Source organism: Lepidochelys kempii, chromosome 7 (assembly GCF_965140285.1).
Source record: "Lepidochelys kempii isolate rLepKem1 chromosome 7, rLepKem1.hap1, whole genome shotgun sequence".
Classification (NCBI taxonomy): Eukaryota; Metazoa; Chordata; order Testudines; family Cheloniidae; genus Lepidochelys; species Lepidochelys kempii.
Window position 1 is genome coordinate 80,698,773 of NC_136386.1, and position 25,615 is coordinate 80,724,387.

The window sequence follows — 25,615 nt, forward strand, 5'->3', positions numbered from 1 at the left end:
AAAGCATGACATTGGAAATTAAGTTCCCTCAGTATGAGCTTAAAATTCATCTGCTTCTCATATCGCCATTTCTGTTGCCGTAGAGACAAATTCTTGTCCCTACACATATTCCCAGCTCTGCATAGGGGAATTCTGTGGGGGTTCAAGAATTCTCCCACAGCCTGAAGATTTGCACTGTGATTGCAAAGTCACTGGCCATATCCCCAAAATCTCATTTTGCACTTACACAGATGGAGGCCCCTGGAACACAGTTTAGCACTCAGGTGGCACAAGGACCTATCCTCTACTAGATTTGCCCTCTCTCTTGCCCTTGTGGAGTGGGACCACCCCAGTTACAGTGCCCATGGGCCTTACATGACTGTAGAGAGTTGGGCCATATATACTCAGTATAAATGAGTGCTTGATTTCTACTTCCTTATCTGCCACTGTACCTGCAAATGCTGTTCTTATTCTAAGACGGAAGAGCACAGTAACCAAAGACTAATAAGCTGGAGTTGAAAAATTACTAAACCCTAGCAGAGGATGTGCAACCCAGTGACACTATTTTAAAGCCCTGGTTAACTGCATGGGAGAAAAATTAGAGCAACGTTAAAGTCTTTGGAGCAGTGGGAGAGAGAGACTTTGGAATTGGATGCAATAAATAGATATATCCAATAAAAGAGAAAAATGATGGGAACAAATAGCATACAAGCACACATTCACAAAAGACTATTCAAAACTCTTTACTCCTTTACTCAAGCCAAGCTGAGTGACAATCTAGTTTGTGCACACAAAATCCCATAGATCAAATTGGAAAAGTTTGCCTTCTGCATGGAAAACAATACCAATTCTTCTTCACAGCAAGCACTATAATTACAGTGTATTAAAGGATCATTCTTGTTATTGGATGGAAGCTACTTACAATCCTTGACAATTTAGTGTTGTTGTAGCCATGTCAGCTGCAGGATATTAGAGAGACAAGATGGGCAAAGTAAAATCTTTTATTGGACCAACTTCTGTTGGCAAGAGAGACAAGCTTTCCAGCTACACCAAGCTAAGGAAGATCTCTGTACAGCTCGAAAGTTGTCTCTGTCACCAACAGAAGTTGGCCCAATTAAAGGTACTACCTCACCCACCTTGTCGGTTCTTGAAAAGATATTAGTAACTGCTTGAACCAGTTGGAAATAATTCACTGTAAAACTGAAAATAAATGACAGCCTCTCTTTTCTTTTTGAAGGTACAACTAAAGCTGGGTGAAATTCATTAAAACATTTTTTAACAATGATGCAGAATTGTTCTCCAATTGATTCAGTGTAATTTGACTTATTCCACCTTTTGGAATTTTGACTTTAAAAAGTTGTAAATATAGAGATGTAGTTAAAAAGTAACATGAAACAATGTTCATTCTCCAAAAGCCGCAGGCCAAGATTTTCAAAGTTGACCAGTGATTTCTGGGTACCTCAATTATTAACACATTACAAGGGCCTGATTTTATGCTGAGCCACCTACCCTCTGAAAGTCAGACCCCTTTACAGTGTATAATACTGCATAGCCATAAACTGAGATGCTCAAAAGTAACTTTGTTTCAACACAGGCATAGGAGCTAGGAGGGTCTGAGTTTTATTTCCACTTCTGTCACTGGCTGGTCTTAATATTTTACATGTATGCAGAACTTTACAACTGTAATTAAGGCTTTAACCCTATAAGGAGTTCCACATATGCAAAGTCTGGCACCCACACAGATGCAGGATCAAGTCCCTCAATAGGTTAACCTATTCTGGATCCAAAGTTCTGCAAAAGAAGGGTTATTTTGCATTCATACCGAACAGCATACTACAGGCCAAATTAACCACAGTAAAACAATAAGAGGTAATGCTTTTGGATTTTTACTGGAGTATTTGTTAAAAGGAACTCTCTCCCTCAGGACACAAAAGTAGCCACTAACTAGTGAATCCAGGAATTTACTAAATATTTATAGCCCAGCAGCACAGGAGTCTCATTTTCTGCTGGACTAGGTTCTTACTACATGTTTTCTTTTTATCTTATAGCAATGTGAAAAAATATCAGCAAGTTAGTTTCTCCTTTTCATTAGAATTCTACTGTTTGAATTTGAAACAAGCTCATTGAGGTATGGCAAGGAAAATTGTGGAAGGCAGAGAGAATGTTCATTGAAGATAATTTTAATAAACATATTATAGAAATATACCATTTAAATTTAAAATATTTCATTGTAGAATGTCAGAACTAGAGTCAAGTTTTATTACACGTTTTATTCATTAGGTAAGTACTTGAGAAAACTGAAAATCAGTCCCAATATTTTGTGCCTTATGACAGCTCCAAAAGTCTGACATTCAAAAAACTGCCCTTTTTACTGTAGTTGTATTTGAGAAAGGTGCTGACTCTTAGGGCTTTTTTTGTGTATAATTTAACATAGTATGTGTGAATACTTGAACAGCAGTCAATAGCAGGAAGGTCAAGAAGCTGGTATATATCACATACACTCAAAACACCATGAGCTCTGATACTTGTTGCACTCCAGCCTAATCCCACTCCTACCTTGTCTCTTAATATCCTTCTCACTTGGCTTGTGTCCTCTTCTCTGACACTTAGAACAGCCTCCTCCTCCTTGTGTGCCAACTATTCTCTTCCTCTAAATGCTTCCTTAAAAACCATCATTCACAAAGCCTTCTCACACTGACCTCCTCACCTACATCATCTACTTCCTTTCCTGCTGAAACTACTGGCTGCCGCATTGTGTACACACACACTAATTCCCCCTCAGAATGGACCTATGGAAGACAGTGAAGAGGGAACAGCGGAGTGGCACAAATCCCAGTGAGGGTAGGGTGGGGTCTAAACTTGACAGAGGTTAGTAAAGGTGGAAACTGAGAGTTACAGATGCCAGTAATGGGATGGGCAAAGAGCACGTGGGGCATCTGAAGAGGCTAGTTCTCAGCAAGAGGCAATGAAGGGTGATAGATGTAAGATGGGGGGGCGCTGTTGGGACAATTGTTTACAGATGTGAAGTGGGGGGACTGAGCACTGGAGAAGTCTGAGGAGGTACTTCACAGCAAGGAGGCTTTAGGGGGGCAGAGGGTGGTCTGGGAGACAATTCTAAGCAAGAAAGCCTGGCCAGAAGGGCAGAGTGCAGTGGGAGGGGACTGGGGAAAGACAGTTCACAATGAGGGGTGAGAAGTAACTACAGTATATAGCGGACAGGGCAGGAGTTTATGACCCAGTGATGGTGGGTTGTGGGGAGGAAAAGAGTAGAGAGAGAGGGCAATGTGTGGCAAGATGTAGATGGGCAGACAGTTTCCAGCAGGACCCTGAAAGGCAGATGGAGAGAGTGTGTGGGGGAAGGTGAGAGTGAGAGACACAGATCATGAAGTGGGTGGAGAGAGGTGTAAAACGAAGGTCCATGTAGGTGGAGACATGGGTATATGAGGTGCTGAGTGAATGAGTGAGTCAGACAGGGAAGTTAGTGGGGAATGGGAGGGCTGAAAAAACAGGTAACTAGTGACAGAAATAGGTAGGAGTGGTCAGTGTGTGGTAAGAATAGGAAAGATCTGCAGAAATGATTCGCCAATATCTATATCCACAGATGCTGATATCTGTGGATATAATGCAGAGCTTTAGATATAAAATTTGGATTCGCATCCACCCATGATCCGCAAAAATGGTCCACAGATATCTGCATCCACCGATGCGAATATCTAGTGGAGTTTTGCAGGGCTTTAGATATAAAATTTGGATCTGCAGCCATCCACGATCCGCAGATGTGGATATCTGTGGGAATAAAGTGGATATTTGTGGATTTGCAGTGCTCTAAAGATCTGGGAATGTGAGAGGTGGTAGAAGATGTGGTTGAGCAGGGGAATTGGGGAGGAAGCAAAGAATTCAGAAATCACGTGAGGGTGACTGTGGTTGGCGAGATTGTTGCTTTGCTGTGAGGGGCAGGGCTTTTGGTGGTGAAGGGTGAAAGGGAGAAAGGTGAGTGAAGTTTCTTGGAGATAAAAAATGAGCAGTGAAAGATAGGATTTGAGAGGTTTCCCATTGGAAGTCAAAATTTGTCTTTCACATAGTAGATCATAGACTGAAGTCAGGATGTTATGGGAAAAACATTAATGTAGATGGTTTGTAGAGGTTTCTAAAATGGATTCATTATACTTCTTTTTCTAATCTAGAATTTACCTTTTTAATAAACCCATCAGTTTGGTACCTAGGTGTTTATTTCTCCAAAGCCTGTTCCAATTTAGTCATGATAACCAAAGCAGACTGGTTTTACAGACAGGAGATGAAAAAAAAACACTTATTTTTTTAAAAAAAACCTCTCTAGCACCTTTTTAAAATATGTTAAATATATGGCATAAACTAAAAAGCTGGTGGCATAGCATAAAGACTTTAATGGTGTTCATTTGGGACAAACATTCCTCACAAGTGTCATGAAAAATGCACTTAATTTCAATTCATGGATTGATCCTTCTCCCACTGAAGTCAATAGCAAAACTCCTATTGATTTCAATGCAAGGAAGATTGAGCACTATAATTTTGTTTATATAATAGTCACATAGACTCAGTCTTTAAGGCCAGAAGAGACCATCGTTATCATCTAGTCTGACCTCTGGGATATTGCAGGCCACAGAACCTCTTCCACCCACCCTTGCAGTAGAGCCATAACCTCTGGCTGAGATACTGAAGTCCTCAAATCATGCTTTAAAGACTTCAAGTTACAGAGAATCCACTATTTAAATTAGTTTAAACCTGCAAGTGACCCGTGCCCCACGCTGCATAAGAAAGTGAAAAAAACCCAGGGGCGCTGCAAACCTGACAAAGGGGAAAATTCCTTCCCAACCATAGGCGCCGACTTCCACTGTTCCCAGTGGGTGCTTGACCCCACCCCCGCCCCATACCACCCTCACCTTGCCCCCATTCCACCCCTTCCCTAAAGTCCCCGACCCCTTCCCACCCCCATTCCACCCCCTTCCCCCAAGTCCCCGCCCTGCCCAGCCTCTTCTCCATCTCCTCCCCTGAGCATGCCACGTCCACACTCTTCCCCCCTCCCTCCTGGAAAGTCCTAAGTGCCGCCAAACAGCTGTTTGGCAGCGGGAAGTGCTGGGAGGTAGGCGGAGGAGCAGGGACGTACCACACTCAGGGAGGGAGGAGGTGGGGGGGAGGAAGGGAGCTTGGCTGTCGGTGGGAGCAGAGCACCCACTAATTTTTCCCCACGGGTGCTCCAGCCCCAGAGCACCCACGGAGTCAGCACCTCTGTTCCCGACCACAAATATGGTAATTAGTTAGAACCTGAGCATGTGGGCAAGACCCACCAGCCAGACAACGGAAAAAATTCTCTGTAGTAATCCAAAGCCCTCCCGATCTAGTGTCCCATCACTGGCCATTGGAGATATTTGCTACTGCCAATATCTGCTGCTACTAGCAGTCGCAGATCAGTTACATACCATTGTAGGCAATCTTATCATACCATCAACTCCTTAAACTTATAAAGCTCAGTCTTGAAGCCATTTGGGTTTTTTGCCCCCACTTCTCCCTTGGAAGGCAGTTCCAGAACTTCCCTCTTCTGATGGTTAGAAACCTTCATCCTGCATTTTTACATTTTCATCACTTTACTGTTGTGGTTCTGTTGCTTTTGATCTCTCTTCTCTTTCCCTTTTCCTTCCTTCACTCCACTTCCTCTCTGTTTTCATTGTATATCTTGACATACCTTTTCCTCTAAGACTTCAAAGTCTTCTCTCTACCTTTTTCCCTGTCATCTTTGTTTCCATATATTACATTCTCTCCCAAACCCCCTGTTCTTACTTTCCACTCCTCATAATTTCTTCAACATACTCATTCCCCAAATACATATACACATATGTACGCATACACACACTCACTCACCCTAGTCTATTCTCACACACTTTGTATTCAGCCCTCACCACAATTTATATTCATTCACAAGAGAGAGAGACACCAACATAGGCCTTTATGGGGCCTGTGTGTGTTACTTGTATGTTCTTTCCCTCTCCTCTTTGAAGAGACCTCTGTTTCTCTTCTGCCCTCCTTTAAGCCACTCTTACTTTTACCTCTCCTCTATAGGTAGGCTGAAAGAACAGGGTAATTTATGTCGTAGTACTAACTAAGCAAATGTATAGTGAGGTGAACAGCTGTGAAGCAGTGTGAATAGCCGTGAAAGCTAGTCATGTTGCGGATGCATATGGACTCCCAAAATCTGGATTAGGCCAGGAGCAGCAGAAAAGATTTCTGGTCATAATTCCTCATGCATGGTCTAAGGTGTATTAAGGGACCAGACGTGTAATTTTGTTTTTAATTTTTAGGCAACTTTGTATTTTCAGGCTCCATTGAAATCCAAACTCTGAGTGCAGAAATATTGCAATGACAGCTCTTTGGACAATATTTCTGATCAAGACTGAACAAAGTAGTTTTGAATTTTCAAAAGAATGTCTATTTTGCATCTTAGTCTTGGAAATATAAAATGTACTGATTCTCTAGCTCAGATCAGTGCTGGGTCTTAACATTCCTTACAGGAAAAGAGAATATTTTTGTTTTGTTTTACAGGAACTCAGTGTTATTCAATGAAATGCAGCCTGCAGGACAGGAGCTCCCCTAAATTGTAATTGGAATGTTAAGGCTTCAGAACTGTAAATTTAAGCAAAAAGAACAGGAGTACTTGTAGCACCTTAGAGACTAACAAATTTATTTGAGGATAAGCTTTTGTGGGCTTTAGCCCACTTCATCGGATGCATAGAATGAAACATATAGTGAGAAGATATTTATACATACAGAGAACATGAAAAGGTGGAAGTACCCATACCAACTGTAAGAGGATAATTAATTAAGAGGAGCTATTATCAGCAGGGGGGAAAAAAACTTTTGAAGTGATAATCAAGATGGCCCTTTTTTTTTTCTTTTTTCTTTAAATTAAATGTCCTGTAAATTTAAGATAAGCCTCTGCCATTTGGATGGTTACTTGATCTGAATCTAAACTCCAAAGAGTTTGAAGTTCACACTTCACTAGTAATGAAACAATCCACTGGATTTTACTCCAGAATTGCTGTCAAGGGATGAAATATATCATCACAAAGGCTGCAGTATTTCTTATTTGAATTAATATCATAGAAGAAACCGGTTGTTTAGAGAACAGAATATTTAGACACATAACAGAATCAGAAAAAGTAACAATCACGGGAAAGAAAATATGTAAAGCTATCATGACAGATATTTCTTGTGTCTAATAACCATGGAGTGTGAGCTGACATCTCTTTGCACCAGGACTGTAAATTGCAAACGCCCAAGGTTACCAAACAAAGCAGAGTTAGCAGCAGTAATGGTGGTCTCTCCTGACCTGGTACAAATGAGTTGTGGGGTGAGATGGAGAGATCTGGAAGTCTCCTTACCCTGAGATTTTCATTAGACAGGGAAGGGGGGAGCAGTGCTATCGGACCAGCTATCCACCCACAAAGACCTGCGAGAGGGGGATAAAAGCCACCAGGGCCCCACTCAGAAGACATAAGTGGGGAAAGGATGGTGAGACCATTATTGTAAACAGCATGCCCTCTGATTACAGGGCAAAGAAAATTAAAATGTTTCTTCTCCCCTTTTTGTGTTCACTTCCATTCTAACGTTGCAAGTACCAATAAAATAAAATTGAATAAAACAATTTAATAAAACTGATTAAATACATCAGACAAATTTCATAAAACAACAGCACAGAATATGCATCAGGCCAGATATTCAGATTCACAGCTGTGGGTAAGATAGACAGCTTTATTCAGGTTAAGGGTACCACTTGCCAACTGCAACAAAACTGTTCAAAAATGTACACTGGGCCTCAAGTATTATTTCCAACATATAGACACAGATTTTAATTATATAAACTGCATTATCCTGCACAGTTTTCATCTGTCTTGACAGATGTGTTGTTAAATTTCTCTGAATTAACAATTCCAACTGAAATATGGGTAATAGTGCATCTTGCATTGGAAGCCAGATTGTATAATATTTTGTCTGGGTTCCAAATGGAGGTAGGAGTGTGGCTAGGCATAAGGAATTGAGGGCCATATGCTACCTTCTGCTTCTGTGAGAAAGAGGCAACTGAAATCTGACTAAATAGGCCCAAAGGGCAGAGAACAAGGGAGCGTCAGCACAGCCACATGGTTCTCCCTCCTCCTGGCCCCAAAGAAGCCTTTCCATGAATGTTCCTTGTTGAGTGGGCTGTGCATGTTAGGAGGGAGCAGGCTGCAGCTGGAGGCAGTGGGGCTGAGATGTCTGCTTTTTTCTGCATCATCCCTGTTTAACCTTACAGGGATTTTCAACAAATTCCTACAGGCCCTGTTAATGTTAAGATAGGTAGTCCCCCGAGCACTTATTTTTCAACTTGTCTTCTCCGTTCAGCACCCTGACATTTACCTGAAACTGTGGGAGAGTCTGGGTCAGATGGTATAAATTGGTTAACTCCATTGGGCCTCTGTTTACATGAAGCCAATTTAGGGGCAAAACTTTCCCCCACTACTGCAAAATAAGCTAGGGTGCATGAATTTAAAGCACAATAGACCTTCCACACTCCCCTGTGGACATTTATTTTGCACTGAGTGGGTTGTCTTGTGTGGTTTTTTTGAGGGTTGTGTTTTTGGGATTGGGGTTTGGTTGTTTTTTTTTTTGTAATTTAACAATCCATTTCCAAAAGTGGCTTAAAGCTAAATAGCACAAAGGCACACAAAGTATGTCTACATAGCAAACACTGTGCATGGGCTGGACTACCCATGCTAGCTTGAATCCAGCTAACAACAGTGAGCGCAGATAGTACAAGCCCAGCATGGACCCTGGGTACTTACTCAGCTTGCTGGCCCGCTCTGAAGCCTGTACTGTGTTGTCTTCACTGCTATTGTTACCTATGCTAGCTGGATTCAAGCTCAAGCCCATGTACAGCTTTTACTGCGTAGACATACCCTGACTGCAGAATAAGAGTGTCCACATCACGAGCTAGTGTGGAATAATTATTCTTGGTGGCTATTTTTTTATGTAGACAAGCCCTGAGTAAGTCAATCAGAGAGCCTGCAGGGGCAGACAGTGAGGGGGGATCCTCTCCCTGAAACCATGGACTGTCAGTAAGCCAATCCACAGCTGCATCAAAGAGATTTGGCTTCCTCAGCCCTTATGCCCCTGCTGCCCTTCACAAAGTGGCAGATCCTCCAGCCCTGTCCCTACTTAATGCTGTACCAGGAGCCCCTGTAGAGCTATAATCCATGGCACATGGATATTCCTCACAACCTGCAGCGGCCTCTAGCACCTTACCTGTTTCCAGCAGAACAACAGCTCTTCTGCTGTGCTGAGAAACTGTTCCCAACCTCTGGAGAATGTGGTCAGGATTTGATGTTTAGTCCTTTCATTAAGGATTGTAAATGGCCTGATAATTCCATGCTAATTTTCACCACTTCCAGGACCCATTAACAGCTCTAGTTATCTCGACCTAAGTGCTGCAATTTGCCAAGTGAATCACTTGGTGAGGAAGACGATGAATGTTGATGGATATTAACATTTTGGTCACAGTATTTTAAAAGTAAGCACAGTACCTCTCAGGCTCACTGTTTGAGATGGGAGAGAAATTACACTTATTAAAGAGGCATAACATACTTCTCCCATGAACACACAGCTGGTCAGCAGACCACGGCAAGAACCATTACTTTGCCTACTCCCTATTCCATTGCTCTGAGGAATGTGATTGTAGCTGTCCTTAAGCAAGCTACACAAGGAGGTGTTGGGGCGTCATTTGTCCCTCCTTCGCCCTGCAGCGGCACATAAAATGGGGCATAATCCATCCTTAGAGTATTTATGATTAAAAGAAGAAATAGGTTGTTTACTGTTCAAGTGAAATGAACACTTGAAAATTTCAGTTAGATAGGCTAGACATTGCAAACCAGATGCTATGAAAATATTATAGGAAATAGATTTTGAATTTTGAAAGAGAATGCTCAATATTTTAATTTGAGAACAAACACTAAATTTTGATGGAGAGGCTATAAAATGCTACTCAAGGGTCTCTTCTTCGCTCATCGCATTTGCTTCAAAATTCCCCAGTGCCTCTCAAGGTAAATTCAGTTCTATTATTTTAAGAAAAGCACAAAAAGCTTTATAGAATGTTCCACCAAGAATAAAAAGGTGGAGATGGCTGTTTGAAAGTAGAGGTGATTCATGCATTTTTACGAGTAAACAGATCTGAATAACCAACCACATACTATATACTATGGTGTCTTCATCCTTAATATGTATTTCAAATTAATCAGTGAGAAAATAAAAAGATACATCTACAAAAATACAACTTTGTAACGGGCTTTACTGTTAGCCTTCAAGCTGGTAGAGTGTGATCACATTTTCTCCTGAATATACCCATCTTCTAGAAGAAATGGTATCCTAAATATTTGGGTGTGCTTATGCTATACAGAACAAACAAGGCATATATGATTTACATTCTTGTTTTCCTGTTAATGTTGATTGCTAATCCTAATCCCAATATGTTTGTTCCAAAAAAATCTGTATGTGGGATGTTCAGCTTCCTTTTAACCATGAAGTAGTTACAACTTTTTTTTCTAAATCTAATCATTATGCCACTTAATACTGAAAAGTATTATTAGGAATGGTTGAACAATTATGGTCCACTTCTAAAATCATTCACTTAGTGCCTATCTGATATTTTACATGACAGAAGGAATAACTCACTTCTGTCATATAACACATGGAAATAATTAAATTATTGATTAAATTTAAACACGTGTTAGAGAATTTATAAAATGAAAATGTTTTCTAATCTTAATGTGTCATCAAGAGAAAAATTAAGATTTTTAAAGATAAAATGCAATTCATTTAAAAGGTCAAACACAGTAATTAAATATTCTGCCAGATTATGATGGATATTGGAAAGATCTGAATTTCAGTAAATTTCTTCCTTCAGAGTGGGATTATATTAATCACATTTAGAGTTATAAAAAGAACTGTAGAATAATAAAACAAAACAAAAAAGTCCTTATACTAAATTCTAGATCTTAATCTTGCAACTGGATCTGTGGGGTGGAGGGATGCATCTCTGGCCATACTGAGGGGCTCCATCCACATGGAACCAGTAGCAGATTATTCTAGATGAACCTTCATGAACTGTGAGGTAAATCAATAATCTATTGTTTAAAATATGCAAAATAAATGCATTAAATTATGTAGCAGTAAACAAATCTGCTGTGATATTCTCCATTTCTAGTGGATAAAACATGCACTTCTCCGGAGAGGAGCCCATTCAGATATCTCTAGAGCTATAGAATCTTGGTTCTTGACCAATTTTGTCTTAGTGCAAAGCAACTAGGCACCTTGATCGTTCAGGTATATATTTGGGGTGTGAAAGAATGTACTGAACTCCAGTTGAGGGCAGGGGATAAACCCTTTCAGAATCTGATGCTATAATTTGTGGTGTCATGGCTATTGAAGGGGCTAATAAGGAATTTAAGAAGGTGCATCCGATGAAGTGAGCTGTAGCTGACGAAAGCGTATGCTCTAATAAATTTGTTAGTCTCTAAGGTGCACAAGTACTCCTGTTCTTTTTAAGCAAGGAAGGATTCAGGCTGATCCTGTGGGGCAGAGATTTGACCTCCTGACTCTCAGACTGTCAAAAAACAAAAAGGGAGGCAAGGTGACTCATACTACTACAAAAATGTGGGAAGTCTGAGATGCCCAGTCAAAGCAGTACAGAATGGGCTAGTGTCAAGGCTACTGGTGCCAGGCCACTCTTTCTTCATAGGGAAAGGGAGTTACCTCAGAAAAGGACATGTCAGTTCATGGCAATGTCAAAGAGCATGTATTGTTGAGGTTCCTCTGGTGAAATGGGATTTATTCAGAACTGGATTGGTTACATCCACAACTTTGTCTGAAATAGGAGCCCAACAGATTTTGTCTATCAGTTATAGCATCCAAATGCATAGAAGGGTATAGAGACCACTGTTGGGGAGGATAATTCAGTGGGTTATCTGTTAAACTCTTCCTGTTTATCCCTTTCTTCGGGATCAAGCGAACAGGTAAAAAAGATATGGTGACTGGATGGGCGAGCATAATATTGTGCATTTGGTCCACAGGAAGTGGCCAATTCCTCTTGGAAACTCACTGCTGGGCATCATTGATGAGATAGCTCTGCACTGGCATGAACGGAGGGGCACACTACAGGGTAACAGGTCATGAGAACTGATGTTTGGATTTGTGAATATTGAGCCAAAAGGTGGGCAGTCAGTTTCCCTGGATGTTCACAGCTGAGCCTTGATGACAAGGTGAATTTTGTAAGGGGGATGACTTAATCATCAGGGAACCAAAAGATTTAGGGCAGATCCAGGACCTTTTCCCAGACATTGCTGTAAACTAATCTGAAATTCTGCTTTAAAGGGAACGGTGGGAGCCACCAGGCCACCACAGGTTGACAAGGCCAGATGAGTGAATCATTGGGAATGGGGAGGATCAGTAATTACCCTACCAAAACTATATTTAGTATCTGAGTTATTGAGGGATGTTGGGGTACACCTCTCTGACCAGGAAGCAGATATATTTTTGGCTGATGTTAAAGAGGGAATTGTTAATTATCTGGGAACTAAGCTGGGAGGAGGCAGCCAAGATATTTGGTGATGCCTCCTTATGACTGGTGTCCAATGCAGGTATTCATTCCATAGAGCATTCGGTTTCCTGATAAGTTTATTTCCACTTCTAGATTAAGGGAACATATCCTCTAAAGAAGCTGGGGAATGGGATTGCTGTTCCAGTCATTAGGAGTCAGAAAGATACAACTCCCTTTCTCTAGCCCTTATATGAGTGAGGGCAGTGGAATCTCAACAACGGGCTGGAGACCAGCTGTTGGGGAAGTGGAGCGATAACAATCCTCTACCAGGTGGAAATGATGAAGGAAGGAATCATGACTTGCACTATACAAGTTATTGCTGGATGATTCCCAGATGAATTAAGTTACTCAAGATGTGGCCTAATTAAATCACATGCCTTGCATCTTGTCTTTCTGCCCATGGGTCCAGGACAATGTAATTTTCTACAGTGCAAAATAATTCAACAAATATTTACCCTCTGCTGACACAATTAGTGTTTGATTGAATTACATCTCACTTTTCCAAAAGGGTGATCTCTCCACATCAAGGATTACTTGACTCTCAAGATTACGATATGTGGGAGTTTACACTGTGGATTCATTACAGATTTATTCTAGTCCTCACATGGTAACTTCACTTGGCTGTCCCTTGGGTGCCCCAAGCTTCACAAATAAAATGAACCTTAAAAGAATGATGTCATGTTAAAGCTTACACACATATAATTTTTTTTAAAGATTTCTTTTCATGTGGGTGTAAAGTCCTCATGCTTTGAACTGGTTAGATATAGACACAAATTTAATTAGTGAGCATATAGTCTTTAGCTGGGGCACCCTTGATACCGCAAGGCACAGAGAAAAGACAGGGGAGTTAGGACTGAGTTGCAATTCAGCCCTTCAGGTAGACAGCTTAATAAATTCTTAGTGGAGTAGAGAAAGTTCATTGGATTAAATGTAATAAACAAGTAAAGAAAGGTTACTTACCTTACAGTAACTGGAGTTCTTCAAGACGTGTGATTCCCTCCCTGCATTCCACTGCGGGAGTGTACATGCACTCCATACACCTAAGACTGGATATTTTTTTTACTAGCAGCACCTGTTGGCCCATGCTTGTGTCCTGAGCCTCCTTGATGCCAAACTGAGAGCATAAGGAGAGGCACAGACCTCTAGTTCCTTCTCTAGCACAAATCACCTTAGGAAAAGATCTGAAGCAAAGCAAAGGAGGGTGGGTTATGGAATCACACATCTCAAAGAACTCCATTTACTGAAGGGAAGTAACCTTTCATTTTTCTTTGAGCAATGGTCCACTGCACCCAAACAGTATTCATCCAAGTGGAGTGTGCGAGGAACAATGCTACCCCACAGACTGCAGGACTGCTGTAGAAGGCTAAATCCACAGAAGAGGCCCCTATGTAAAGTCTAGCAAAGGTGTAAAGTCTAGCAAACGTATGCACAGAACCCACTGTGCTGCTCCACAGATCTCCAGGTGAGGAAAACCCTGAAGAAAAGTCTGGCCAAGTGGACCCTGACACTTTGAGGTGAAGGAGTCTGCACGAGTTTATAGAAAAGGAGGACACAATCTGAAATTCATTTAGAATGTCTTTGTGAGGAGATTGCTTCCCCCTCATCCATTCAGTGATAGAAACAAAGTCTTGGAGACTGAAGGGTCACGTCCTTTGCAGGTAAAAGCTAAGATTCAACAGAGAATGGTAATGTGAGGTTAGGCTCGAAAACAGGCAGGTGTTTGACATGAACTATGTGGAATTGGGAGGGAACCTTCTGAATAAACTTGGGTGTAACCTCAAAGAAACCTTATCCTTATGAAAGGCCATGAAGGGAGGGTCCATCATTCGGGCCTTGGGCTCACCCACTCTTCCGAAAGAGGTGATAGCACTCAGGAAGGCCACTAAGGAATGCTAGTGAAGCTGTGAACACTGAGGGGCTCTGTATCAGACCACGAGTGGTAGAAAGGACTTAGAGAGGTGGTCTGTGCCTTCCTTTATGCCCTTAGTTCAGAGCATGAGGCAGCATCAAAACTGCAAATAAAAATGTTCTGGTCTTAGGTGCATGTGCACCCCCAAAGTGGTATACACATAGAGACCATCACTCAAAGAACTAGAAGCTAAAACTTAGTACATAACCACAGAGTACAAAGCCCACATTATGTATGGACCTAGACTAGAACACCAATAGCAAATTAATCAGGTAGGGAGGACTAGCCCGTGCACAATGCAAAAAAGTACTGCTATTTACTTTATGGCCAAATGGTACATGTACACACTTGGTAGAAGCAGTTTGTGGCTCCCAGGGCCCAAGCATAGATGCTTAAAACCAGAGTTGCTGAAATAGTGCAGCAGAGAGAGAGAGATGAGATTATTTAGTGTGGCAGATATAGGGATACTATAGAGAAGGCCCACCTCAGAATTGGTGATTCTGAACCTCCAGTTAAGGGAGGTAGTCTCGTGATGGGAGGAAACAAAGATGCAATAGAGGTAATTCCCTTAGCTGGGTTCCACCTAACTGAACCAGAGAAGTCTGATCATTCCTTAAAGAACAGGAAGGGGATCAATTAAGCTAAGAGTTTAACAATGTTCACAAAAAAGGATTAGACATATATACGATAGTGAAGGCATCCACAGGTATATAGGATAATTAGTATCACAGCACTGCACTAGTAATGAAAACCAAAAAGAGTGACACAGGAAGGATATGTTTTTCATTAAAATCCAAGAGACCATGAAGACATTTCTATTAGGATTCAATTCCATATTTATGTTTTGTACTTTAAGTTACCTGTCCTTTAGGGAACAGAGCATATGCAGAATTGCTTGAATTAATTAAGTTTTGTCTACATAAGGAGTACAAGCACGGGACAGTGACAGAGTATAAAAAAAAGGGAAAAATCACTCTCCTCAATAGTAAGAATTACATCTGACTGGAGAATAAATACTGTAAATTGATAAATTAGTCTAATTTTACATGTTTTCCTAATGTCATCTAAATGTTGAGGAATCATTTAAGGACCATTCTCAATTCATTATTCCCAAAGTGGAAGTTAATAAAAAGACTAGGAGCTGAATTAGACCCTAAATCAGTGGCACTTAAGTATATTTTAAAATACTTTACTGAATCGGGGCTTGCATTCTGCAGTCAGCGCCAAGTTTTGACTCATGGTCCTCCTTACAAAAAGCCTAATGACTGCAGGATTTTATTTTAGCCCTACTTAAAAAAAATATGTATGGGATCAACCAAAACTTTTGAGCAATAGACAAAAATCATGTACCACAGGCCATAATAGATGAGTTGCATAAGATTTAAAACTATGCTTAAAAAGAGATTTTTTATTTTGATTCTTTGAATTTGGTAAAAAAAATCATTTTTAAGTGGTCAATTTTACTGCTCTGACACATTAACATGTTCTGAACCCTGTCCTCTTGTTGAAATTATTCTAAAATACAGCATCCCCAGTACATCAAGTTGTTACTGCAAGGGAGAAACATTCATGCTTTTTATTATTTCAACCATTTAATATTTGGAATGCTTTTAGAATTAAAAAAAATTAAAAATATCACACTCAGTTAATAGCAGTCATCATTAAATATAAGTCTGTGTTGGAATTGTCTTTATATTTAGTTCTATAAAGTTCCAGTCAAGCTTCAAAACAGGTTTATTTTGGAGCAGAAACAGAACAATAAAAGTGACAAATCTACAAGCTGTTCTCTGTGGCATACATAAAATGCAAGTTGATAGCTGACTAAATCTTTTTAAAAAAAATACTATACATGCATTACTCATATCAACCGTTTTACTATAATCATTTTTTGTATTTTTCATCCTTCAGATTTATATTATTAGCAAGAAAGAATTGCTAGTAGAAATGTTTATAATTAAGGTCTATATTCTCTTCATCTCTGGTTCTGAAATATATTTGTGATAACTATATATGACATTCTTTGAAATCCTCATGAAAATAGTCACAAAAAAAATTTAAATGTCATCCTAATTTATATGAAATAAAGTGAGGGGAGGCTCCAACTGTAGGGGTAAAAATAATGAAATGCAGCTATTTCTTCAAACAGGCCTTTCACCTATGGAAACCTGCTATATTCAAATCTATCCTTAAGTCATAAATAGTAATAAAGTGGTAACCTGTAGTAGATATTTATCCACTTTATAAAGTTGCTACAAAATCTGATACAGTCTGGAAATGTCCACTAGTCACTTATTTGCAGTTGGGCAGCCAAGTAAATCCCACTTAAAATATTCCATGTCTTACCAATTTGGTAACGTCTCTTCCCCGTCCCCTATACATTTTTGGTGGTTTACATTTTGCATTTGCTAAATATATTATGAAAGTTTATTTGCCTTGATTTGCATCTTTAAGACTCTTCTGTGGCTCCTCTGCCATACACAAAATTTCACAAACAAATCCCTAGGCCCAGCACCAGGCATCAAAGATGATACCAGTAAGGTTTGAAGAGCATTGGCAAAGGTGTGAGGGGAAGTTCTCATGGGAAGCACTATTCTTGGCGCTAGCCAATGTTTTTAGATATTCACTTTCATCATCATCAAATTCACATCACAAAAGTTAATTATGTCTTTTGCTAACTGTCTATTTTTCATATCCGTTTTTCCCCAGATACCTTTATCTATGAATGTGTCAACATTTCTCGCCTATGACCAACCCACAATAAGTTACTGTGGTGTGCATCATGAACTCCTTGCTCATAAGCCCTATGAATGTAATGCACAGGAAGAAACAATGGAAACACACCTAGAGACTGATCTGGATCTCAGCACAATAACAACAGCCGCAAGAATCAGTGAACACAGTCAGCAGCTAGCTTAACTGACTTCATTTGTAACAGAGGGCTGCAACCAACCTATGTAACTTGAAGGACAAAACAAGGAAGATGTTCTAAAATGGTTTCTGAAACCCCTGTTTAATTAAAAGAGAACCAAGAGTTATACATGAAGACATGAATTGTTTCAAGTCTACAATTTGTAATTAGCTAAGTTGTGCAGTATTTTTGACATAAAGCAGAGTATGACCCTTAAAGCAAATCTTTTTTCAAAACTCATCCTACCTACCTGTAAAAACTGTACAGATCTAATGTATTTTTTCATACTGTAAAGTTTCAATTACTGAGAACAGCTGGTATGTTCAGTACCAGAACTGAATTACATCTCACTTTACAAATTTCAGTTTCTAAAGTTTTAAATTAACAAAAATTATTTCTTGTGTTATTCAGCTACTCAGTTTTGTAGGGACAGTTTTGTTACTGCTTTTGTGCCCAGAAAACTTTACTCTAAAATTCTGTGCTGTGCAGAACATGCACAATTTTTACCATGCTTACTGTGTAGAATTTTATCTACTTGTACCAGAAATAATACATTCACTAAAAGAAGGGTTTAATTGTTCAAACTTGTAAGAAGTTCTTCAATTACATAGACAAGTTTTTCTTATAAACAAAAACAAAAATCACAGAATTTTTAACAGATCTTCTCAGACTTAACTGTTGCCTTGAATTAACAGCCTGTGAAAGTTAATTCTAAAGCAGTGAAATGTAACGATAAAGAGGGATATTTTAACAACACATTTCTGAATGACTCATTATTTTATTCCTTTGTATAGTACTGTATTAAAGAAAAAATGAACCATGGATAAAAAAAACACTGGAGACAAAGGCAGTAACCACAGCAACAAGGTTTCATACACTTACAAGATGCCGTGGTTAACTGACAAGGATACACTTTTGTTAAGTTTTATTGTACTGCAGGATAAAATGGGTGGGTAGCCATAACAGTCAGCTGTCTCTTTACAAGATTTGCACTGAATGAAATCATCCATCACCTCAGATGCATCTGATTTTTATTTTAAGGTTTCATTCCACATATTAGGATTCATTTTCAAAACTGTCTTGAGGATGAGCCATGCACACGAGCGCACACACAAAAATCAGAACTTTTCCTCTTGCCTCCCACATAGTATTTTGAAAACACAGTCAGAAGTTGACAAGCCAGTTTATTAGGGCCAAAACCTACTGCCATTGAAGTCAATTACCATTGACCTCAGTGGGATCAGGCCCACCATTATTTTTCCTTTCTGTGCAGAGCTATACTACTCTTATCATTTTCTAATGGTTAAAATTATAAAAACTCAAAAGCAGAAAACATCCACTTTGTTAAAAAGATAAAGTAATTTAGAACAAAAGGTAAAGATAAATAGTCCTTCAATGTTCTGATAGATCAAGTTATGAAAAAAAACCTTGAAATACAAAAAGATAAATCAAATTATAATAATTCTATGAGCCCATAATATGTCTACCATTTAATCTATGGATTGAAGAATTCTTCAGTCTCATTCTTCTGTTTTAAAGCTTCAAGGCTTCTATAAACACCATCCTGAGACAACATTTCTTACAATACACTCATGTGGTAATCATGAAAGATTACATAGTTTAGAAAAATAATATGCCATGCTGACAGTGAAAAATAGAAAAGGAACCCAAGAGCCTTCAAAGGGTTAAAACAAAAAAGTGTTTTGTACAGTAGTAGCAACTTTTTAAAAAATAAAGAGAAATTACATAACCACAAGTCTATTTTTGGATGTTTCGCCCAACATATTTTAGTGTGCCTTCACAAAATAAGATTTAAATTTAAAATTGCATTTCAAATTGTTTGTACAAAACAATAAAGCAACTATTATAGGAAAAATACCTTTAGAATATTGTATACAACGGACTCTACATTCACTATCTTTTAAGTGTAAACAAAATGTCAAAATAGAGTACATTGTATCAACAATTTATTTAGCACTTCAGATTTTGTAACGTTTTGCATAAATTATTTGGTATTCAAAACATTTTATTTGTCATGTTTAAGACTCATCTTAACCTTCATATTTTTTCAGTTTCTAATTTCTTTACTGCATTGACCCAGTGAGTTCCTGGATTTCTGATCATCATTCTCTATTTTGGAATTTTACTATGCAGAGTTTGAAAAATATATATTCAGCTAATTATAAAAGGGAACAAAAAACTTAGCTGCAGGCCTGAAATATTAAAATTATATTTGTGTGGAAACAAATTACTTCCCATTACTTCAGCATTGTGGTTTTAGGTTTCACATCCAGCTTTGTTCTGATGAATATGGATGGTTTAACTGGTTGGGGTAAAATAAGAACTGATCTTTTGAGGGGAATGGATGTTCAGTTACTAAACCCCTCTTACCCTTACTGCTACCTTCCATGAGCATTGTGACCACCTCTGGCCCATTTCCCCTTGAACTTTTATGGAACAAATGTGGGGCTCAGACTTGCTTATGCCATTTTGAAATTGCTGTATGTTCAGAGATGTGATGTGCTTCTGACTCTCAAAGTATGAGACAATATGAAAAGAAAACATGGAAGAGCCTATCACACATTTAGGGTGTGTATACGTGAAAATTTAGTTCATAGCAAATTGGGGTGTGAATCTACCCAGAACTAGTCTACTGAACTCTAATTGTCTATGTGGACCTTGTTGATGCACATTCACAGTTAGTTAATGCACTTTGATATGCTTTTACGCCCAGATGGTATCGTAGCAATAAGGAATGGGACAAATGTCAAGAATGGGGAAATCATATGAATGGAACAAGCTAAGATCAGAAAATATTTTGGGCCCTTTTATCTTCTGCCCTCAGGCATGGAATCATGACCCACTATTTCTGCAGTTCAACAGATTATGCCAGTTCTTAAAAATGCAAGTAACAAGATAAAGTTATTAAAGTAAACCCAACTATGAGGGGAAAAGACACAAAAACCTGATAAAAGATTTAAACTTAAAGAAAAAAAAAACACTGAAGGAACCTGAAAATCCCTACTGAAAGGGATTTAGAAGTTGGTAAATGGTGACATTTCTACCCTTTTCCTAATACACATGCTGTTAGGGGGCTTATTCCTTCACCCACTTACTTCCCTGGTCCTTCTTGCATGAACAGAGATCAACAATACCCGAAAGTCCAAAGGTGCAAACAATTCAATATTTATTGGGGTGAACTTCCAGCAAGCATGATTCCAGTTTCCTTCCTTAGTGTCCCCCTTCCCAGCTCTGACACCACAGAGCCTTACACCTGTGTCCCTATTCCCATTCCTGCCCTTAGCCAAACATGATTCCAATTTCCCCACCCCCATTCCCTGTTCCCATTTCCCCCACTCACCCCACACACCCACCCACTTCCTGATTGACTGCAGACTATATAGTAAAATTTGAGTTCTGCTTAGCTATACCTTAACCAATCATTTCCCTGAAATTTAACAAACTAATCCCAACATATTGTAACATGATTATGTAACCAATTATATCCCACCACCTTAATTAGTTTACACCCAGCAAAATTAATTATACAGCAGACAGGAACAATCACAGAACCAGACAGAGATTATACAGACAAACAATAGCAAAGTGGGAACTATAATGACAAAACAATACAGAAGTGAGGATTTCACATCCCAGCTATTGATAAGTGAGTTCTTGCCAGACAGGATGCTATCAAACTAAGTTTCCTTTTACATTTTCTAGGCACTTCCCTTTCTCTGGAGGCAATAGGCATTATCAGGACAGGATTGTATTCCTAACAGCCCAATAACACCTTATTTCAATGTGACTAGTTTGGAATGTGAGGATGTGACCGTTCGTTTCCCAGCTCTGTTGCTTAGCCAAAGGCCTTAGCCTAAGAACAGGGCCTCAGACTCTCACAGTAAGAGAAGGCTCTTACACCGGCAGACAGTTATTTTGATTCTTTCTTTTATACCTCTATAACTAGCCAAGTGATAAGAATACACCTAAATTCTTAGAGTATAGGCCTTTACAGACAGGCCTGAATATCTATATCCTAGCACATGCAATCTCATACAATCTTACGCTGTTCTTGGTGTTTACTTTAATTGTTAGCTATACCAACAACAAAACAAACCTCAGCCTAAGAATTCTGTTGAGCTTAACTGTTCTGACATTTGTTTCCTACAGGACCTCTCTTGTCTTGACCCCTGGTCCTGTCTGCCTGAGAGAGGCTGAAACCCTTTATTCTTCCTGGGTAAAAGCTAATTGGACTCTCAGCTGATCTGACAAAGTAAATCAACAAAAAGAATTTTGCATCTCTGTGCAGGGTTCTAGCATCTGGTATTAATGTAACTCAGAAGAGCAGCCCCAGTATTCCTAAAATCTGCTACCCTGTTACAAAGCTCAATGTACATTTTTTAAAACCAGTAAGACATTCAAAGCTAGGGGCCACAATATAGTAATCCAGGAATCAGTAAGGAATTCAGGAACTACTACTGCATTCAAAGGGTGATAAACATATTGAATACATTAACAAGGAAAGCGACTGACTCAGAGAAAAGGAGTCGAAAAAATATCTAGGCTGTTTGAAAAGGGGACTGGTAAGGCTAATGAAAAACCAGGATGGTCACATTATGGTACACTTTAAAGACACAAGTGTGAGACTGGACAGCTTTCCCAGTTCTTAAAACTTCGTACTTTATGTATGTGTACAATATGTATTTCACTACATTTAACCACACGTTTCAGCAGTGTACAACAAATGTAACACTTCATATAAAATTGACTGTACAGCACCCTAGATGGCTAAATATATTATTACATACTTACCAACAATCTTCCCATACTTCCCGGTACAGTAGGCTGGGAGGGAGGAAACCCTTATTTGGCATGTTTCGCTGTTGTGTGCCAGGTCTCACTGCAATAATTCCATCCCAATAATTCTCACTAGATCTTCTGTTCACCAGAGAGAGGAAATGCTGCCTTTGGACAATAACATCAATTATCAGAGCCATTTTTACTTTTCCAAGGCACATAAGAAATACCCAGGTCATGCCAGTTCATTGGCAAAGTAACCTAAGAAAATGTAGTTATCTCAAGAATTACAAACTTGAGGGGGGCATCTCTCATGCACTGGCACATGTTGCACAGGCACATGACTGTGTTGATAATGACTGCCGAGAGAAAATAGATTTTATAAATTAACAGTTCTTCAGCTCAAGCCATAGCACTGTAGAATTTAGTGCTCCTTTAAATACTGGAGTGGGGTCCTGGATTTCTGAAGCTTTACTGAGTTGAATGTTCATTACAATTGCAGTCATCATACGACTTTCTGTGGCTGACCCCAAAAGAACTACTAGCTGTTCATTTGTGTTACTTAAATTAATTTAATGCACCATATTTAAATAAACAGAACAATGTACGTGTTATTTATTCCAACATACTAACTGTACACATCTTATTAATGTAAAACAGTCCAAAGGAGTTAGCAGCTAAGAACACTACTATCCAGACTCTAGGTTTCTCTGCCACTGATAATAAATATGCAGAAGAATCTAGAGGTAGTGATGTACTAAAGGTGGCTCTCAGGAGTTCTCCAGAGCTCCTTGTTATTATTTTGTTACAAAATCTAAGTGAAGGTAGGAAGGATTTCTCTGCCATTGATAGGTTTCAGAGTAACAGCCGTGTTAGTCTGTATTCGCAAAAAGAAAAGGAGTAGTTGTGGCACCTTAGAGACTAACCAATTTATTTGAGCATAAGCTTTCGTGAGCTACAGCTCACTTCTCACGAAAGCTTATGCTCAAATAAATTGGTTAGTCTCTAAGGTGCCACAAGTACTCCTTTTCTTTCTGCCATTGATATAGTTCACTTCTTCCCTGAGATTTGCTAAATCATCTTTGTCAGATATGAATGGCCTCATGAGTCTTGAAAAGACTTGTAAATGTTCTCTCTTTGGCATACACCAAATTGCCCAAGTGCAAAGTATTTTTTAAGTGTACCTAAGTTAGGATACTCCTGAACCCCTCTACAAGGACTTCTCTCTTTCAAAACACACGTATGCTTCTCCCAACACAAGCTGAACATTTCTGATATATTTTCAATAAACTCTGTGTATTTTTCAGGAACAAAGTACATCTCCAGCAAGTGCACTTACTATAAATTTGTTTGTTAAGTGGTGCTGGCTCCGTCCCTAATTCTAGTTCAGAAAAAGTGTTTTATTTAAAATAAATGAACAGATTTTATAGCAGAACAATATTTAAGTTACTTTTAATTGTTATATTTGATACCAAGCGACCACGTTTGCGGGCATGGAAGACTGATAAATTCAGAAAATTTGAATAAGGTATGGATCACAGTCCAAAATTTTAGATTTCATCCAAACTGAATCCAAACTCTGAACCACTACACTATGAGAATTCCCTTCTGGGATGTTTATAAATTTTAGTGCTCCACAAAACCAAAGCATTTACTTATCAGTTTTGTCAATCCCACTGCACCAATTAACATGAAAATAATCCCATTTGTCATCAAGTGCCGCCATATATTTTTTAACATACATTTTTAAAGGAATTTTTAATACTAGCCAATGCCAGAATGTGCAAGAACCTCCTCTCTCTCTCTCTACAGGCTTGACTGTTTGATCCATATTTAAGGAAGATTCTTGTTAAAATGCCTCAAAAAGTTTCTAACACTAAACTGAACTGACAGAGTTAATATAAAGTAACTCGGTCAAAGTCTTTTTTCCTGCTCTGGTTAATTATGGACTCTTATTGATTTTAAAGTTTCAGAATAAATCAACATTAACACCAGCAGAGTTCATGATTAATGTTATTTTAATGAATGCCAAAGGAATTACTGTACTTTAATGTTTTGCTACTCGAATGTTGCTATGAATTTTTACATAAGCTGAAGCGCAGTGAGTACAACTGTCAAAATCCCATATGCAATGGTGCTTATAGTCTACTTCCTCAACATCAATTTTGTAGATAAATAAATCACTTCTAAAACCTGTCTCTTTAGATGTTAGCTACCATGGAGCACAGGCTGTGTGCCAGTAAATGAGCCTGCAACATTGAATTAATTATAACTAGTCCTATTACATTAAAGACCTAATACATTCATAATAATGGACACTTTCAAGTGTCACCAATTTAGATATTACATATGTAAGGGTAATAATTTACAAGTGAAAATTAATTAATATTACATTACCATGGAATTTCTGTGGATACACATTACATCCTTACTAATGTCAAATAACCTCAGTATGACTTACATTACAGCAATAAACAGCAAAGGAATTCAGGATGTTGAGTTATCCTATGTAAGTGATTTTTCCAAGCTTCAGCTATACAGTATCCACCTAATAACAGTTAAACACTTTTTATTCCAAAAGAAATAAATTCTTTATGGTTGATAGAATTCAACAACTACTCAATCTACAGTCTAATCACAAGATGATTGCACCAAGGAAATATATTTCAAAGTCAAATAGTTTAAGACTTTGGATATACTGATGCTGTGCTCCTTTGAGAAGGAAAAACTCTTCAATTAGAAAGAATATTCATTAATAACAAATTAAGTGTCACTCCAGCACTGTATACTTCAGTCATTTCAGTAGATTTATACCAAAGTATGTCATAAATGAGGCATGAAAAGCTCTTAACTGAATCTTTCACAATGAATAGATTTTGTTGCCATCTTGTTCTTTCAATAGAGATAATGATCTGAGTTATTTCCTTAGTAATGATGATAATATAACCCCCTTTTTGCCCTATTGCATTTTGTTATTGATAGTTTTATTTTTATAGAACCAGGCTCAGATTTTTAAAGGTATTTATGCATTGCTGCACTCACCGTTGCAATGTTTAACTGACTTACCCCGATCTTCACTACAGAATTACTTTAGTATGACAACATCGCTCAGGGGTGTGCATAATCCACAGCCCTGAGCAACACAGTTATACTGTCCTATGCGCCAGTGTAGACAGTGCTATGTCGGTCTTGTAGAGGAGGATTAACTGAGCCCCTGGGAGAAGCTCTCTCCCGTCATCTTAAAGCATCTTAATTAAAGCAGTACAGCAGTGCAGCTGCACCGATACACTGTTTTAAGTGTATACCTGCCTTTTGGAACAGATGTCTCATTTTCAAAAGGGATTTAGTCACTTAGGACCCTAAATCC

The 25,615-nt window shown here is 38.9% G+C and overlaps 2 protein-coding genes across 2 annotated transcripts in view; one reads left to right on the top strand and one right to left on the bottom strand.

Moving 5' to 3' along the window:
- Positions 1-18,836, top strand: part of LRRTM3 (leucine rich repeat transmembrane neuronal 3) — a 138,166-nt gene extending 119,330 nt beyond the window's left edge. The window contains exon 3 of the mRNA XM_073353444.1: positions 17,250-18,836. Within this exon, the coding sequence (XP_073209545.1) occupies positions 17,250-17,459 (210 nt within the window). The 3' untranslated portion in view covers positions 17,460-18,836. The remainder of the gene's footprint in view (positions 1-17,249) is intronic.
- The window catches only part of CTNNA3 (catenin alpha 3), a 917,365-nt gene that overhangs the window by 633,348 nt on the left and 258,402 nt on the right, over positions 1-25,615 (bottom strand). The gene's annotated exons all lie outside the window — the stretch shown is intronic.